General features: G+C 34.6%; 1 protein-coding gene across 2 annotated transcripts in view; it reads right to left on the reverse strand.

Annotated features, from left to right (window-relative positions):
• EXOC1 (exocyst complex component 1) overlaps positions 1-17,757 on the reverse strand; it is a 68,204-nt gene that overhangs the window by 15,911 nt on the left and 34,536 nt on the right. For both annotated transcript variants that reach the window (XM_035004938.1, XM_035004939.1), the window contains 6 exons: positions 16,021-16,170; positions 9,585-9,690; positions 3,598-3,761; positions 2,927-3,034; positions 1,429-1,505; positions 650-878 (listed from right to left, as the gene is read on the reverse strand). In XM_035004938.1, coding sequence (XP_034860829.1) covers positions 650-878; positions 1,429-1,505; positions 2,927-3,034; positions 3,598-3,761; positions 9,585-9,690; positions 16,021-16,170 — 834 coding nt within the window. The remainder of the gene's footprint in view (positions 1-649; positions 879-1,428; positions 1,506-2,926; positions 3,035-3,597; positions 3,762-9,584; positions 9,691-16,020; positions 16,171-17,757) is intronic.

The following is a 17,757-nucleotide window of genomic DNA, read 5'->3' on the forward strand; positions in this document are numbered from 1 at the left end:
TAAACTAATAAACCTAATTAAATAATTTAAAGAATCAATTAAACTAATCCAATTATTAATTTTCTTATCAGAACATATTTTAAAAAGAACAACAACAATAAATCCAAATGATAGTTTCAATTGCTTTATGTGATCTATGGTCACCCATCAGTTAACTGAGATTTCAGTTACCTAGTGGATCTCTCAAGCAGGGGCTGCCTGTATGGCACTTACTCCAGAACTTGCCAAGATTCACATGCAGTATAGAAGGGAAACTAGCTGGCATAGTAGCATCCAGCTAACTCTGTGCCTATAAATTGCAGCCAACACTCGGCTTCGGGGCTTTGAGGGATGTGAATAGTAGATCACTCAAGGGAAAACCTGGAAACCTCTTGATTTAAATACATTTACCTATTTTTTGGGGTGCCTGGGTGACTCAGATGGTTAAGCGTCTGCCTTCGGCTCAGGTCATGATCCCAGGGTCCTGGGATCGAGTCCCGCATCAGGCTCCTTGCTAGGCGGGGAGCCTGCTTCTCCCTCTGCCTCTGCCCCTCTCTCTCTCTCTCTCACTCTCATGAATAAATAAATAAAACATTTAAAAAATAAATAAATAAATACATTTACCTATTTTTTGCAATGATTAGAATTCTTATTAAAAAAAAAAACTTACAATGCATTTGTCAAAGTTCCTTTTGACAGTCACCAAAACATTTCCTAATGTAGTACTCAGAAAAGAAGCAGGGTCCACATTCTGTGCGGTCCACACATGATGACTCATTTTGACAAGCATGTAGAGGGAGTTAAAGCTATCAATTTTGTCTCCTAATGCAATTAGGTTGTTCAGTTCTGGCTCAATGCAGCGAAATATTTTAATCATCATCTGACGGATCATATCTTTCCTGTTCAGAAAACATAGAAAGTATAGGAATTTATTACAGGTTTCCTGTCTTGATCTTTAACTTTAATCCATTGCAAATATACAAAATGACTAAAATTTTACATTTTTAAATGAAAAATGTCCAAATATGATGACCTAATGATTCTACAGCAGTTTCCAACATAAAAATATTTTTTTCCAACATAAAAATATTTTCTGAAGTTAAGTTTTATTACTCAAAGTACAACTTCATGTCATTTGTAAAGCTGGATCATGAAATGTGCTTTTGTAATTTCTGAGAAATACCCTGCAATTCAAATGCTACTTCTTACCAGCAAACATTAAAACTGATTGCACCTTTCTGTGATTACTAGAGCCAAAAAGAGTGGAAAGGTCAGACAATAGGACCAATTTTAACTCAGTAAGATGTTTGAGAAGACACTGGGCACACAGGTCAGTGCTCTGAGTGCTGTCACATTACCAGAATCATCTGGCTGCTCACTGAACAACACTCCTTCAGGCTCAATTTAAAGTCCCCCCACACCTGATAAATGACAGTAACAAACACATACTCAGAAGAGATAGGCGGTGGCACGCCAGCATTATGTTGCCGGGATAATGTTCCTCCATCTAGGTCCTCTGCTTCAGTCTGCAAAAATTATTCAGGTACTTTACATAATAAAAGACCAACAATTTGACTAGTTTATACAGCAAAAGCCTGCTCAGTCTTAAAATGCCTAGGAGAGAATACATTATGAAAAATAATGATTTTTAAAGGTAGTACTATTGATAAAACTACATAATTTAGTATGTTGTTTAAGAATGGTTATGAAGGGCGCCTGGGTGGCTCAGTTAGTTGGGCGACTGCCTTCGGCTCAGGTCATGGTCCCAGGGTCCTGGGATCGAGTCCCGCATCGGGCTCCCTGCTCGGCGGGGAGTCTGCTTCTCCCTCTCCCCCTGCTTGTGTTCCTGCTCTCGCTGTCTCTGTCAAATAAATAAATAAAATCTTTAAAAAAAAAAAAAAAAAGAATGGTTATGAAATGTTTTGTTCTTAGATTTTATCTGAGAATTATTGTGGGCTGAGAAGATGTGCTTGTGTGTATGCACATAAGGGGAAAGCAGGGACAGAGAAGGTACAGGAGGTTCAGAGGGGGTGTGAGAATGGGGGAGGGCAGCTCAAAAAACCAGAAACAACTTTTAAGAGAGAATTTCAAAAATTAAAGAAATTTCATCAATGTTTAAATAAAACTCTGGCATTTAAAAAATGCTATTAAAAATTCTTAGGCTAACAAATAAGCAAATTTACTATCACTATCACTTATAACAACAAATTCATTTTATGATTGCTTATGTTGGTTCTGTTTTTTAAGATGACCTTATTTTTTTCAAGTAAACTTTATGCCCAACATGGGGTTCAAACTCATGGCCCCGAGATAAAGAGACGCATACTCTACCAACTGAGCCAGCCAGGCGCCCAAGATGACCTTAATTTAAAAATGATTTTATTTGCATTGTGCTTTTAAGTTTTTCAAAATATTGCAGCAGCCTCTCATTTTATTTTCTTACATTTATGCCACCTGAGAGGCATGCTGAACAGGTATTACTATATTCACTGTACAGATGAGGAAAACTGGGGATTAAATACTAGGTTTAAGGTCTCAGAGCTAGTTAGTAACAAATCTGGGGCTTGTTTCTTTCTTTTTTTTTTGCTAGACCATGGTATACACACTCAAATATTTTTTTCTTTTGAAAATTATATTTTTTCCTGGTGACTACTAAAATGCTGAAATTTCTTTTTGAATAATATTTTTTACAAAGTAAATTCAGACATTTCCCCCTCACTAAGTTAGAGGATATTTAGGTCGAAGACAATCTGGAGTATTAAATAAGATGCTCCAACTCCAACTATCACTGTTTTTATTATCTTGTGGTATGACAAAAATTACTGAAAAAAATCCTTACATCATAATTTTTTTCTTTTTCTGTTCTGAGACTGAAAGTGTGACAATTAATTAGGCTAATTATCCTACAGATTATCAATATTAGCCAATAAATAAATGTGAGCCATACCATGGTTCCAGGCATACTTTGATGTTGCTGCAGTTTGAAAAATTTACTTATGAAGTCCTGTTCTGCCAGACACAAGGGCTCTAGTTCACTTAGTACCTGTTCAAAGATCTGAAGAAAACAAAAATGAACTGCACCAAACGCTTAAAAAAATCTTCTACATTTAATTCACTTTTCTGTAGAGATCATAGATGCTTTATGTATAATCTTAATAGAATCCCAAAAGAAACTATTCCAAGATTGATAGGACGATGCAGAAGTATCAAGGCTTAACAGGGCCAGACATACCTAAAATAAAACTCACAATAATTATTCACTTGAAATCTGGAAAGAGGAACACAGAGACAAACTTTTTAAACTTAATGCATCGCAGACAACAGTTTAGCTTCATAAAAGCTGTTATTTCCTCTTTACTTTGTAGTTGGCTCAAAGAACTTAGAGATACAAACTCTTAATGATTTATAATGAATTTTAATAAAGCTGTTATGTCAATGAGTTGATAATACAGACTTCAGTTGCCATTTGACTAGTATTTTTTTCAAATTCAGAATTCAAAATATGGTTAATTCAGAGAACCAACATAGCCCAAGTCCTTGAACACACTTAAAGCAATAACAAACTGCTATTAGAAAACTAATGTTAATGTTTAAGACATACTTGTTATATTATTTTACCTTATCAAATTTGGTCCTGTCGGCAACATCGAGATCAGAGGCAGACATGTTTCCCATATCCAACAAAGAAGATGACTGAGATCTGCGATTCCCTGAACTTTGAACGCTGAGTTTATTTAGACTAGAAGTAGATCCAGTTAATTTCCCAGAACTTCCATGAAGACCTAAGAAATAATAAAACTTTGACAGTTGTGACCTTCATGAATCAAAGACCCATAGAGTAAATGAGGGCTGTCTTCTACTGTCTTCATCTTCAGTGCTCTTATCGCACAAGTCTACTGCATGAGGTGGGTTGTAGAGTGTCCTGCTCTCTCATTAACATTTGTGTCCTATTCTTGAGCATATTACAAAGAGTAGTGAAACCACAATCTACAGAATAGGACTGAAAGGGGTCTTAAAGATCACATAATCTATACCCTGCCCAGTACCACCAAAGTTGCCATATTTCTAGACTAAAGTAGATGAAGATTTCCTTCCTACTCAAAAGACATAAATATGGATGAAGGCCAATGACTCCTTAATGTACTAGCTAACATGACTTTTTTATTTTTATTTTTTAATGACTTTTTTTTATTTCTGAAGAAAATGGCCATATCCCAATATTACTCGCCTCCACATTAAATGAAAATATTGGGGTAAACCATACAAATCTGCCAATACTCGATCATTCTTGCCCTACAAAAAGTCAATTACATATGATTCAACTTAAAACATTCCTGAACCCAGAAACTCTGCTTTTATAATAAGTGAACTGATTAACTACAGCTCTTTAAAAACTATACAAAATGAAGAGAAAAAAACCACCCTGAAAACTTATTATACTTAAAATACAACTAAAATATAATACATACATCATGAACTATATAATATGGGACATCTTTGAGGAAAAATGAGAACAATGTGGCTGGACAATATTCTACATCCATCAAGGAATTAAAGGCTTTCATTTTTACAAGAAAATGTAACATTTTTATTCAGAATTAAATATAAACAATAAATTTTTTTAATCTTCTAAAATATTTCTCAGTTAACCTATATTATTTGCTGATGGTCAGAAGGGACAGATGAAGACATAATAAGGACAACTAAAGATGAACTTTTGTTTCATTATGCAAAATCTGACCATATCTATAAGAATTTTCATAATTTCTTTTTTTAAAAGAATTTTTATAATTTCTAAACACAGCCTGAAAAGAAGTTTAATGGTTAAGCCTTTTCATAAATTTCTGACTACCCACCATAGATTTTGAATTACATTTCTTGAATGTAGCCATACCACAACCATGATGTTGGTTTTCTTTCATCGAACCTGGCAACTCAGAGCAATCAATATTTTTGGTGTAACTTTTTTGGTGTAACTTTTTTCAAGACAAAAACTAATTTCTAGACATTAAACAAACATGCATTGAGAATACCTACTAATACACTAAGCATACTCACTCTCTGTTTCCTGTTTGACAGCACTTTCTTTTCGAGGCAGTGTAGCTGTGATGGATTAGGTTGCAAGCATCAAAGACAAAGACAAGTTAATAAACTGCAATTTGCACAAACCATGCACAAGAGGAAGTTAAAGCTCTAGTTTAAAAGACACATGCAAAGAACCATGAGCATCAAGTAACAAGAGGTGCAACATATGTTTAGTTGGTCAGCTATTGTTTGACAAATTCTGAGAGAAAAAACTTTACTAGTCTAATGTTTTGTTTTTAATCAAATATTCAAGTAAAAATATCTATATTTGTCAACCCCTCCCCCAATACTTCTAAATGATTTTTTTTTTTTAAGTTTATGGAGCTAGTGTGCTTAAAATTTAAAAGACTACATTTGTAAGTTTTGGTTTCTGGAAAAAAAAAAAACAGTTCAAGTAAAAGTGTTTTTTACATTTTTTAAAAGTCATTTTATTTTATTTTATTTCGATCATAATAAGTGTACTCTTTAATCCCCATCCCCTATTTAACCCATCCCTCCCTGCTTTCTGGTGACCATCAGTTTGTTCTCTATAGTTTTAAAGTGTCTGTTTCTTGATTAGTCTCTCTCTCTTTTTCCTTTGCTCGTTCATTTTGTTTCTTAAATTCCACATATGAGTGAGATCATATGGTCAAGTAAAAATTTAATAAAGTGGAAATTTATTAGAATGAAGTTGTAGACTTAAACATTAAGTGCATCAACATTCTCACTCCCTGAAAACTCCTGAGAGGAGTCTCCATTGTACTGAACAATGTTATACCATATATGATAAAAAATTACATGAGCGGGGCTTTAAATTCATTTCAAAATATCAAGCTGAACTACTTAGTAATTGGCTTTATGAACACCTAGAATGGAAAGTATATATCAAAATACCAATTATCAGGAGATGGGTGGATAGGAGGCTAAAGCCAAAGGAACAGGCTTAATACAGGAATTTGAGCTCTTTTAGGGTCATTTGGCATTTCTTTTATTCTAAAACTTCTCTCTCTATAATATTTATTAGATCAATTATAGAGATCTTGTGAAACATTCTAAACTCAAATTAGAAGTTAATGTGAAAGGCAAAGAAAGAAATTATAGAATTAAAGAGAAAAATAAAGAATATAACTATAACCTGGAAATATTTTAAAAACAGAGAACAATGTATCAACTGTCACTATCCCTACCAAACTTTAAGGCAAAACCCAAGTAAAAGCTACTAACTTGTCATACCAGGGATATGCCTATCTGTGCAGCCCTAGCTACATGAAGCTTAAGGGAGTATGAAACACCAAGGCTAGACATTAAAGTGGTAAGCAGGGATCATGCTGGAGCTCCTAGCTGTCCAATCCGAACAGTACCTTCTGGAGGCCTTAAGGTGTCACTATACTAAATTCACCAGTTTCAGAGCAAAGCCTGACACTTCATACACTTTTTTTTCTTTTTTTTGTACCCAATAAAGAATACAGAGTTACTAGTAGTGCCAATTAATTATAATTTGGGGCTCATCAAAGCCTATATTATTTATCAGCAACAAGCAATATTCAGATAACCTTTTTTTTTTTTTTTTTAAAGTAGGGGCTTGAACTCATGACCCTGAGATCAAGACCTGAACTGAGATCAAGAGTTGAATGCCTAACCTACTGAGCCACCCAGGTGCCCCTTCAGGTAACCTTTTCAATATCTTTAAATAATCCTCATTAGACTGTATACTTCATGAGGTAGGGTCTTTGCTATTGCTGCATTCTCAGTACCTAGCAGTGCTTATTATATAATAGGTAATTAATATTTATTAAATGAATTTTCTAGGAACCAACAAGATTCTTAGTTTAGTGGAGAAACATAGAATGAAAAATAATTTTGACATACCACTTTTAAGATTTTGGAATATTAAATACAAGGGAGGCAGTAATTATATAAATGCGTATGTTAAGGGACTAAAATAATATGTGTGTGTATGTGTTATTTCAGCTATAGAAAGAAAAAATTGGTGATTTTAAAAATAATTTCTAAATTTCGTTTGCCTGCCATTTCATTAAGTACATTTGTAGAACACGAGGGGAAGAAACCTCACCAAAATATCATTCTTGAGGGGAAAATTCCATGCTTCTGAGTTTATCAAAGTAAACCTATTAATTAAAAAAGGCAATTACCTATGTAAAGACCTTAACACAAAGAAAAGATATTTGCTGGTATTTTAACATTATTCTGAATTATGTGAATTAAAGTGATGTTAAAGTTGAGTCAAAAGTGGTTCAAAAAGGGGCACCTGGGTGGCTCAGTTGTTAAGCGTCTGCCTTTGGCTCAGGTCATGATCCCGGGGTCCTGGGATTGAGCCCTGCATCAGGCTCCCTGCTCAGCGGGAAGCCTGCTTTTCCCTCTCCCACTCCCCCTGCTTGTGTTCCCTCTCTCACTGTGTCTCTCTCTGTCAAATAAATAAATAAAATCTTAAAAAAAAAAAAAAAGTGTTTCAAAAAGAAGAGTATTCACCTGTATCTCTATGACTATATTGACTATACATTTCCTTTTGTAAAGTACATTCAATCTGACTTTCTATTCTTATTAGTATCTATGACCCAGAATTTTCAGAGCAAGTAAAAAACAAAAAAAATTAAATTTTATTTATAATTACTTCATTTTGATTCATGGACAAGTTATCTTTACAAAATTTCAGGTTTCTATTTTAATTATAATTACTATTAAAAGCTGATTTAAACACATTTTGAATCACTGAAAAGATATTTAAAAAAATTTCCATTCTACCTTATTTAGAATTTAAGTCATTTGTATTTAACTTTTCCTCTGAATTCTGTTTATTATTTAGTTTTTCTTCTCTTGTAGCTGATATCAAAATAACTGAAACTATGATTTTCTGGTGCCATCAACCATTACAAATTACTCTCCTGTTACTATTTGATACATAAGAATAAATATGATTTTAATGCTATTTTAAAACTATAAAAGTGCCTTCTAAACTTCTAATTTAAAAATATTTTAAACAAAATAATTTCAGAACTTCCCAAGAGGAAGAAAAAGAAAAAATTTAATTTTCAGGTTAATGCAATGATACCATTAAGATACTATTATACTTATTTCAAATTACATTTTTGTTATGTCATTTATCTCAATGTGAACCTTATGCTTGATAAACTTTTATGCTACTGGGATTAATGACCTCCTGAGGAGATAATTTTAGAAAGATTTCCCTTTTGCCTCCAGTTTTCATATACTGTAGAAGAGTTCTCTCAAAATACAATGGTTCACTAACAAGTGGTGACAAATATACTAAATGAAAACATTAAACATGTAACTGAATTAATATGCTGCTTACTTAAAAAAAAAGCATAACATACCCACAGTGAAACATTAACAAGGATATAAACACACTGCTGTTTAAGAACAATAACCTTTAGGATGAGTTAGCATTTCTGTTTCCAAAAGCCTATGGTCCCAAGATTCTTATCAGTATCTTTACCTAAGTGTAACATATTTGTACACAGATTCAAAACATTTCAAAAGTCTGGACTAGTATAATCAATTTATTAGAGTTGAATTAAAAAACAACAACAACAACAGTGAATTACTAAATAACTACCCACTAAAGACAGTCTTCTCTGTCCTAAAGGAAAAGAAGGGGAAGATGTGCTATCAATTTCAATCCTGTTTCCTGATTACCAGAAGTTGCTTAGGGCATAGGCTCATTTCAACAAGCAAATGCTAAACTCATTATTCTAAAGGGGAACTATGCAGACACACTGGGGAGTACACATTGTAGCCATTTAAGGCCAGGTTTTGACTTGAATAGGCACAGAACTCCATCCAAAAAGGAACTCCAGAGATGGGTACATGCAAGAGCAGAATGTGGCCTCGGCAAATCACCTTCCTCGCAACTTGATACTTTCACTGGTTATCTTTTCAAATCATATTTGTCTGTCCACTTAACATATTTAGAAGCAACAACTTTAGCATGCTTGAAAAATATCTCCTAGGAAAAATAAGGTATAATCACAGGAGAAATTTGGGTGACATTTTTACAGCCCCTTGACCCGGGAGGAAACACAAACTTTCTTTTTGATTCAAAATAGCCAGTGAGAAGTAAGAAGCCAGGAATTACTTTCATTTCCCTATAAAGAGCAATGACTTAAGAGATCAATGACTTGCCACCAACTGCTAAAAAAGGCCTTTTAGGAAGTTGGAAACTGAACTCTCAACACGTCTCTTAGCCTTGTACTTTCTCGACCAGACTGCAATTCATTTTCTGGTCAGCTACTTCTCCTATGAATAGATGCTTTCAACTATGGCATGAATACACAATTGCTGTCAGATTCATATACTACAGAATGTTAGTAAAAGCCATATTTACAGATACAAATATTTGTTCTGTAAAGTAACTATAAATCAAACCAACGCATCAGACTTACTTTTTCATTAATTCTACTGTATCTTCTTCCACCTTGCTCTGAAAAGTCTTAGAATTATTTGTCATAAATAAAACCACTTTTAATAGAATAAAAACAATGAACTGAGGTGTCTAAGCTTACCAAACTTCTTGCTTTCTTTAGTTGTGCCAGTCATCTTGATCTTTGCAACTTCAAAGAAATCTTTAATTTCTCTCTCATAAAGTCGTGATAAATAATCCATGTAATTCTTAAAATAAAAGTAACACGTACTTCTTATTAATAAAACAAATATAACAATTCAGTCCCCCCAAATCCTTCGTGCTTGCTTTAAATTTTCTGGTCTAAAATCCTGATGTATTTCATAGGATATAAAAAGTCGGCTATTTTCTGTCTCAAAAAAAAAAAAAAAAAACCAAACAGGCGTCAAAACAGCAATTCACAAAAATATGAAGTTGAACATAATCACATTTATATTTTCATTTTTATGCATTATCTTTCATATATTTTAAATAGAGTTGCACTCATACTATATAAGATATTTGGGTCAGAGCAATCATGTTTCTCCAGTCTCACACTTTAATGACTATACAGTGTTATGCTTTGTTGATGTACCGCAATTCAGCAAATCAATCCCCTAGCAGAGGCCACTTAAGTGGTTTCAATGTTTTGCTATGATAGACAATGTTACAATAACCTTTTCATTTAATGAATTGTTTTCTTGGAATCATATCCTAAGGGTGGAAATACAGGGCCAAGGAATATGGGACTCTTTATAACTGTTCCTCCATCCTGCCATGTTGCTTTTAAAAACAATCATACCGACAGACACTGTCAACGGCAACAAAGGAGCACATTCAGTCAGTGTTGCCTGTCAACTTAGGGTATTAAGGTATATCAAAATAGGCTATTTTCGGGGCGCCTGGGTGGCTCAGTCGTTAAGCGACTGCCTTCGGCTCAGGTCATAGTCCCAGGGTCCTGGAATCGAGCCCCATATCTGGCTCCCTGCTCAGCGGGAGGTCTGCTTCCCACTCCCCCTGCTTGTGTTCCCTCTCTCGCTGTGTCTCTCTCTGTCAAATAAATAAAAATCTTTAAAAAAAAATAGGCTATTTTCAATAAGCTTAGGGTATTTAGGTATACCAAAATAAGTTATTTTCAATAAGAACTTAATTATAATTAGCACATCTTACAATTTTCACAATCATTTTTTAAAAACAAATTGGATTTATTCTAGCTCAAATGGAAACATCTATAATTTTGTTTGTATGCTTACAAACTCATTTCCTCATCATATCTGCTTACTATCACATAAAAATATTTTATGCTCTCAGGAAGGATTCTTCACCAGTGGGAGACCCTATATTTTACCAAGTCCTAAGTTAAATGCCATACACAGTTTGACTAAATTTAAATAAATCCACAGGAGAAAAACTATACTTGGTTATTCTTTTAAATCTATCATGGAATCTAAGCTTCAGCTTCCTTTATAATTTCAAATTAATATATTCAGTTTTTTAAAGATTTTATTTATTTATTTGACAGAGACAGAGAGAGAGAGCACAAGCAGGGGGAGCGGCAGGCAGAGGGAGAGAGAAGCAGGCTCCCTGAGGAGCAGGGAGCCCGATGTGGGGCTCAATCCCAGGACCCTGGGATCATGACCTGAGCTGAAGGCAGACACTTAACCAACTGAGCCACCTAGACTCCCCAATACATTCAGCTTTAGAGCAGGTTTATGTTGCTTTAAACATCAGGTGCACCTTTCAAAAGGTATATATTATGTGAATATTTGTATGCTGACTCATAGTTTACCACTGATTTTCTTAGTTTATAGATATATCCTTATAAAATAGTATTTGGATGAAACATAGTATATAAATCCTTGGTTTTTCAGTTTGTAGGCCATATATATCTCCCACATAGTCTCTGTAAGGAAAACTTAGTCAAATGGGCAATTCTTTCCTATGATCTTTGCATAAATTTAAAAGCAAATATAAATTAAAATATACCCTAAAATTAATTCCTATTTCACTGGGCTGTCTCACTTTTTCAAGTTTAAATTCTCATAAAAATACTGATCACTGCAAATCAGTAAATAGTTGACAAACAGAAAGTGAGTTTCATATAATTTGTGAAATCTTCATCCGTGGTTTTTACTCAAATCATTCAACTTAACAGATTGCATTCCAATACCCGAATTGTCTAAAGTGCAATTACTACCCAAGCAATTTAAACAATTTCAAAACAGCTCTTTGGTATCTAGAAAACAGTGATATGAGCAGACTATTGAAAATCACACCCTTTTCCACTGCAACTTGAATGACTGGATACCTTTTTTCCAGCTACATAGCAGAACTCATTGGTGGGAAAGACCACAGACAGGTGTAACCATCAGTTCATTCATTTACCAAATTCTGAAGGATGTCTCTTATGAGGTGCCTCTTAGCACCTTGAACACAGCACCTTACATTTAACTATTAGGAATTTAAATATTGTTGTTTCAGGCAGTCTTTTCAACTTTACATTGTGTTGACTGTGCAGTCTTACCAAGATCTCTGTATTTTACTTTTTCTTTACACAAATGGGTAAATTCCACAAATGCAGAACTGAGGTTGAGAGAAGAAATCTGGGTAATCTTCAAGACTGACCATCAACCTCGGAAGATTACTGGGAGAGGAAAGCTCATTTCCTCCCCAAGCATGGATGGAGTATCTCTATTATTAACTGCCCTACATGAATAACCCAGAGCCACAGATAGGGGTTGTAGTCCTGGGGAGGAAGGAATCTGGGCAGTTGAGCTATTTCCCTAAGCTCTAATTATGTATACTAAAACTCGGGGCTTTGCTCAGATTCAGCCCTAAGCAGAGCTGGGGCAGTGCCTACTGATTCTTATTCCTTAAAGAATGGAAAAAGCCTTTTCTTTTTCCTGCCAGAAAGCATGAGAGCTGTGTACACCCAATCAAGTGCAAACAGTATCTGCATTTAATTGTTATTTCTTACTAAAGAAGTACTGGTTTGTCTGTTTCCTTCTTTCTTTCTTTCCTTCTTTCATTCCTCTCTTCCTTCTTCCTTTTTAATAAAATTCCTGTTTTTGATAACTTCAGCAACCAAATTAGATTATGAGGTAAAATACATAGTCTGTCAAAAGTTCAAACCACAGGATCAAGTAACATTCCTGGGTAATAAGTCAATTTCATTTACAAAGCTCAGTAATATTGTCAATCAAAACTATACTGTGAGCAGAGAATGATTCCATAAATCATTGCTAGGTTGGCTATTGCCTTGTTTCTTCACTTAAATTACATTCATGAGTACTGCATTATATATAAAGATAGGGCAATAATACTCACTGAGAACACAATTAGGCAAAAAGCTTATTGATTACTTTATACTTATTTGAATATTCACTAGGGGACAAAGCACTTGTTGGCACAAAACTCTTAAGGAGATATAATAATGTTTAATTATTCAAAATATTAATCCTCCTAAAACTTCAAAAGAAGAATTCCAGTATTGTAAATATTTTTCCTTAAGATATCTCCAAATCAGAATTCTGTTGAATGAAAACAAAACAAAACAAAACAAAATATAACATAACAGTAGAGTTGCAGAACACTTAAAAGACTAATTCTGAGAAACAAAAGTAGTCTTACCTAAAATAGCTGACCAGATAAGATATATATAAATACCCCAGGATACTTATATTCTTTTTGAAAAGCATTTTTTTAATTATACTTTTAAAATATTTATTTTACCAAGGTTTATGTCCTCTTTCTTATCTCAGTTTAGAAGTAAAGGGAACCAGATCTTACTTTAAGTAGGCAAAGGCACTTTGAGGAGAAAACATAAAGACTGATATACATTCAAGAATGTCCTCATGCCAAGTGTGTTCATACTGATACATTGATAGGAATGTACAACCTGCTTTTTTATCGTCATAGTGCTCATAAATTTCTACCTAATCCTCTGCCTTCTCATGAAGTATGAACCTAACACTAGAGGAAGTTGTAATAATTATTTCAGTAAGTATGAAAATAAAATGGGTTCATGTATAAACATTAGTTTCCTGGGAGAGAATAATCTTCATTATAGAACACTCTGAAAGATAACACCACTTTTTGAGTAAAACTAGGAAAAACTTTGGCTAGCAAAACTAGCAAAAAATAAGATGATTTTGCTATCTAAATTCTGTTAGGAAATTTTCTGTCACAAGCACATGGGTTGAGGGGAAGAGCTTTTATATTAACAATCTCAATATTTTTGTTTTCACTCCAAGAAACAAAACACATCACTCTTTCCAATTCAAGAACATCTTTTCAGGTCATATTGTCCACATAATTAAATTATTACTAATTATTAAAATTAAGTTATGCATTACTTAATTTTTTTATTTTTAAACTCCAAATTCATAAAAACTTAAAAGAGTTTACATGTTTTTCAGGGTATTTCAGTATTTTAAGTAAACTGCTCTTATATCTGATATATAAATATAGCTATTTATATACTGGAATTAGGTAGCAATTCTTCAGCTCCCTAAGTGACATAGTCAATTCCAATACTAAAGGTCACAGCAGAAATGCCAGAAAAGTATTGTACCCATGGCTTCCCGCCGCAATGGCCATTTATTAAAGCTAAATCAGATCATGTCATTCTACTGCTCAAAGCCTACCAAAACCCCCTCCCCCAGCTCCTTCACAGTAAAAGCCAAGTCCTTACCATGGCACACAGTCCCTTCCAGATCTGCCCTGCCCCACCCCCGCTTTACCTCTCCTACCTTCCTTCTAAGGTCCAGGCCCTGGTGCTCTGGGCTCCAACCCCAGTGCCTTCCTTGCTGCTCCCCCAGGACATCAGCCATGCTCTTGCCATAGACCACTTGTACTGTGCCTGGAAAGCTTTCCCCAAGAAACTCGCACTGCTCAGCCCTGCTTATTATTATTTTTTTTTAAGATTTTATTTTTAAGTAATCTCTACACCCAACATGAAGCTCGAACTCAGAACCCTGAGATCAAGAGTTGAATGTTCTACCAACTGAGCCCACCCTGCCAGGCGCCCTACATCCTTGCTCATTTTAAAAATCTACGTACGCTCAGATGTTATCTTCTCATGATGCCTTATTTCAAACTATAGTCTTCCCCCAGTCCCAGCATTCCCTGCTTTATTTTCGCCAGAGCACTCAGCAGTACCTTCTAACGTACTACACAACTGACTTTTTTGTCAAGTCTTTCTCCACCAAACCATGCGCTTTGAGAAGGCAAGCATTTGCCCATTTCCTTTGGTGCTGCATCTCTAGCACTTACTTAGAACATAACAGGTGCTCAATTCATATATGAATCAATGACTCATCTTCTCCAGTTGCTGACGTTTCTGGCACTGCTCTTCTAATCTCCAAGCCTAGAAAGTTTGGCATCATCCTGTCCCTTCCATCCTTGGAATCTCTCTTTTGGTTTCTATTCTCTATTCCTACCACTATCTTCCTGGGTCAGATTTCATTTCATCTGAATTATTATATTAGGTTCTTATGAATTTGCCTCATCTAGTCTTTTCCCATGTATGAAGAATGCTGTTAGGTCTCATGGCTCATCTTTTCAACATAATTTCTCACTGCTCCAGAATATGAAATTTCTGCTTCATAGGCTTGCATTCTCCATTGTCCTGACAAAAGGCATATTTTCCTACCTCTGTCTGCACATCTTGCTCCTCATCCCTGGAATACCCTTTCTCTCTTTTCTGGTTTATCTAATCCCATTCATTATTTAAAACTCAATTCAAGGGCGCCTGGGTGGTTCAGTTGGTTAAGCGACTGCCTTCGGCTCAGGTCATGATCCTGGAGTCCCGGGATCGAGTCCCCCATCGGGCTCCCTGCTCAGCGGGGGGTCTGCTTCTCCCTCTGACCCTCTTCCCTCTTGTGCTGTCTCTCATTCTCTCTCTCAAATAAATAAATAAAATCTTTAAAATAAATAAATAAATAAATAAAACTCAATTCAAGTCCAATTTCTGCCCTGAAGTTTTCAGGACATGGATTTTTCTTTTCTAAACTGCCATGCATTTAAACTCATTTTCAGTTTAGCACTTAATGTTTTGCTGATTGTTTTAAGTGTAATTGTTCTTCCCAGTCAGATGTGAGGCTCTCTAGAAGTAGGGCTTGTTTGTTAGGCCCCATGTGCCTGGAAAAGTGAAATGCCTGCTTAATAAAGAGGCACTCTGCACTTGCTTTATCGAACAGGTTATGAATTCTTAGAGGGCAAACACCTCACTTATATATCTTCTAGTCTCTAGTTTCTATATTGCTTGTAAAGAAATTCAGGAAATAATTATTGCATTTAACTAAACTGAATGATGCTTAAGGCCACAGTACAGCCTATTACTATATTAAGCTGAAGTTCGAAATTTAGCTCATCTTTACCCAAGTAAATAAAGTAAGTGTTCTGCCTGGTTAATGAGCACTCAGAAATTCAATTAGTTTCTGCTTCATTAAGAAGGTACTATAGTACTTCAAATGTCACTTGGGGAACTGAATACATGACATCTTGATTCTAGAAGATTATATTCCATACTCAGTGAGTAACTGATATCAAACTCATACCTTTGTTAGTCCCTCATATTTTGCATAATCTGTACTCTTCAGCCACTCCATCAACTTGGCATATCGAAGCAAGTCTCTATGAAATGGATGATGGTTGGGTAAAGCCAGTTCAACAGAGTGCTGAGCAAGAGTTGAACTCTGATCATGACCCTAGAGTGATATTGTAAATAAGTCAATAAATACATTGACAGTAAAAGAAACATGTTGCAATTGAAAAGTCTATACAACGACCAAATGTAGCCAAAGAAAAGCAAAAGAAGAGAGAAGGATAAAAACTTGAGTACTTACTTGTCTTCTTTTATCATCCGGTGTAAATCTACCGAACCTCATCACCATGAAATAATCATAAACATGGAAGAATGGCACTCTGGGATAAATCAACTACCCATTTCATCTTCTAAAGGAGTTGACAATGAATGTTTTAATCAAGGCTGTCTCTCCCATACCGTACATTTTGCTATTTACTAAGCAAATAAACCTCATGATACAACTGTACCAAGAAACACATCAAATAGGGAAGTCATTCAAAACAAATTGTCTACATCTATGGTATTTCTACTATTAGAGTCTACAATATTTAAAACAACAGATAAGGACATACAGGATATAAACTTTTAGAACTAGGAAGCAACACAGATGATGATATCCTGGGCTTTCCTGGATAATACTTAATAATAGTGTAATTTTAGTTTTTCTAGAAATTTGTTAAATAACTACACATGATTTTATTTAAAAACCTTGACAAGGCTGTTATGTAAATAAATTAGTAAGTTATCAGTTAGTCTTAGATGATGCATCCTGACTTTTGTTTTGAAAAATATAGGCCTGGAAGATTATCTGTTCCAATGAGCTTATTTTCTAGAAGAAACTGAAACTTAAAGGGTTAAGTGATTTACTCAGGTCATGCTGGAGGGAAGAACTGGAACCTTAGTCATGTGAGTCACACTTCCATTTTCTTTTAAAAACATATCTAACGAACCATGAGAGACTATGGACTCTGAAAAACAAACTGAGGGTTCTAGAGGGGAGGAGGGTGGGAGGATGGGTTAGCCTGGTGATGGGTATTAAAGAGGGCACGTTCTGCATGGAGCACTGAGTGTTATACGCAAACAATGACTCATGGAACAACAAAAAGACAATACCAGCAAAAACAAAACAAAACAAAAACAAAAACAAAAAACATATCTAACAAAATCATTTTAACCAGACTCAAAAACTGCAAATGCCTACCAGTTATTGGTATCTAAAAAACAAACAAACACAATAAAAATCTTCCCAGCCCTCTTTGGAAACAATCTAGCTCTCTCTGCTACTTTGTCAATATTTGTCATGAACTCAAAGCTAGTGTCATACAGGATATAAACTCTCAGGAAATATTTCAGGAAATAATTAAAAGAGTTGAAAGATTAAAGGAGTAAATTTCCCCTTGAAAATATAAGTTCCCAAGAACAAGGAAAAGGAAAAACAATATGGATTTATTTGATGTAATTCTGACTCAATCTAATTTGCTTAGTCAGAACTTATTTGTTAGCATTCTGTTAAAATGACACAGTGATTGATTTTTGGTGCTGGTTAACTCATTTCCTAGTAAAGTTACCTAAACCTAATTATATGTGTATTATACTAGCTGACCTAAATTAGCTTATAAATATCCTGAATTTAAATGATTTTATTTTTATTTTTTAAAGATTTTATTTATTTATTTATTTATTTATTTATTTATTTATTTATTTATTT

This window comes from Mirounga leonina, unplaced genomic scaffold (genome assembly GCF_011800145.1).
Source record: "Mirounga leonina isolate KUSES-001 unplaced genomic scaffold, KU_Mleo_1.0 Mir_129, whole genome shotgun sequence".
Lineage (NCBI taxonomy): Eukaryota > Metazoa > Chordata > Mammalia > Carnivora > Phocidae > Mirounga > Mirounga leonina.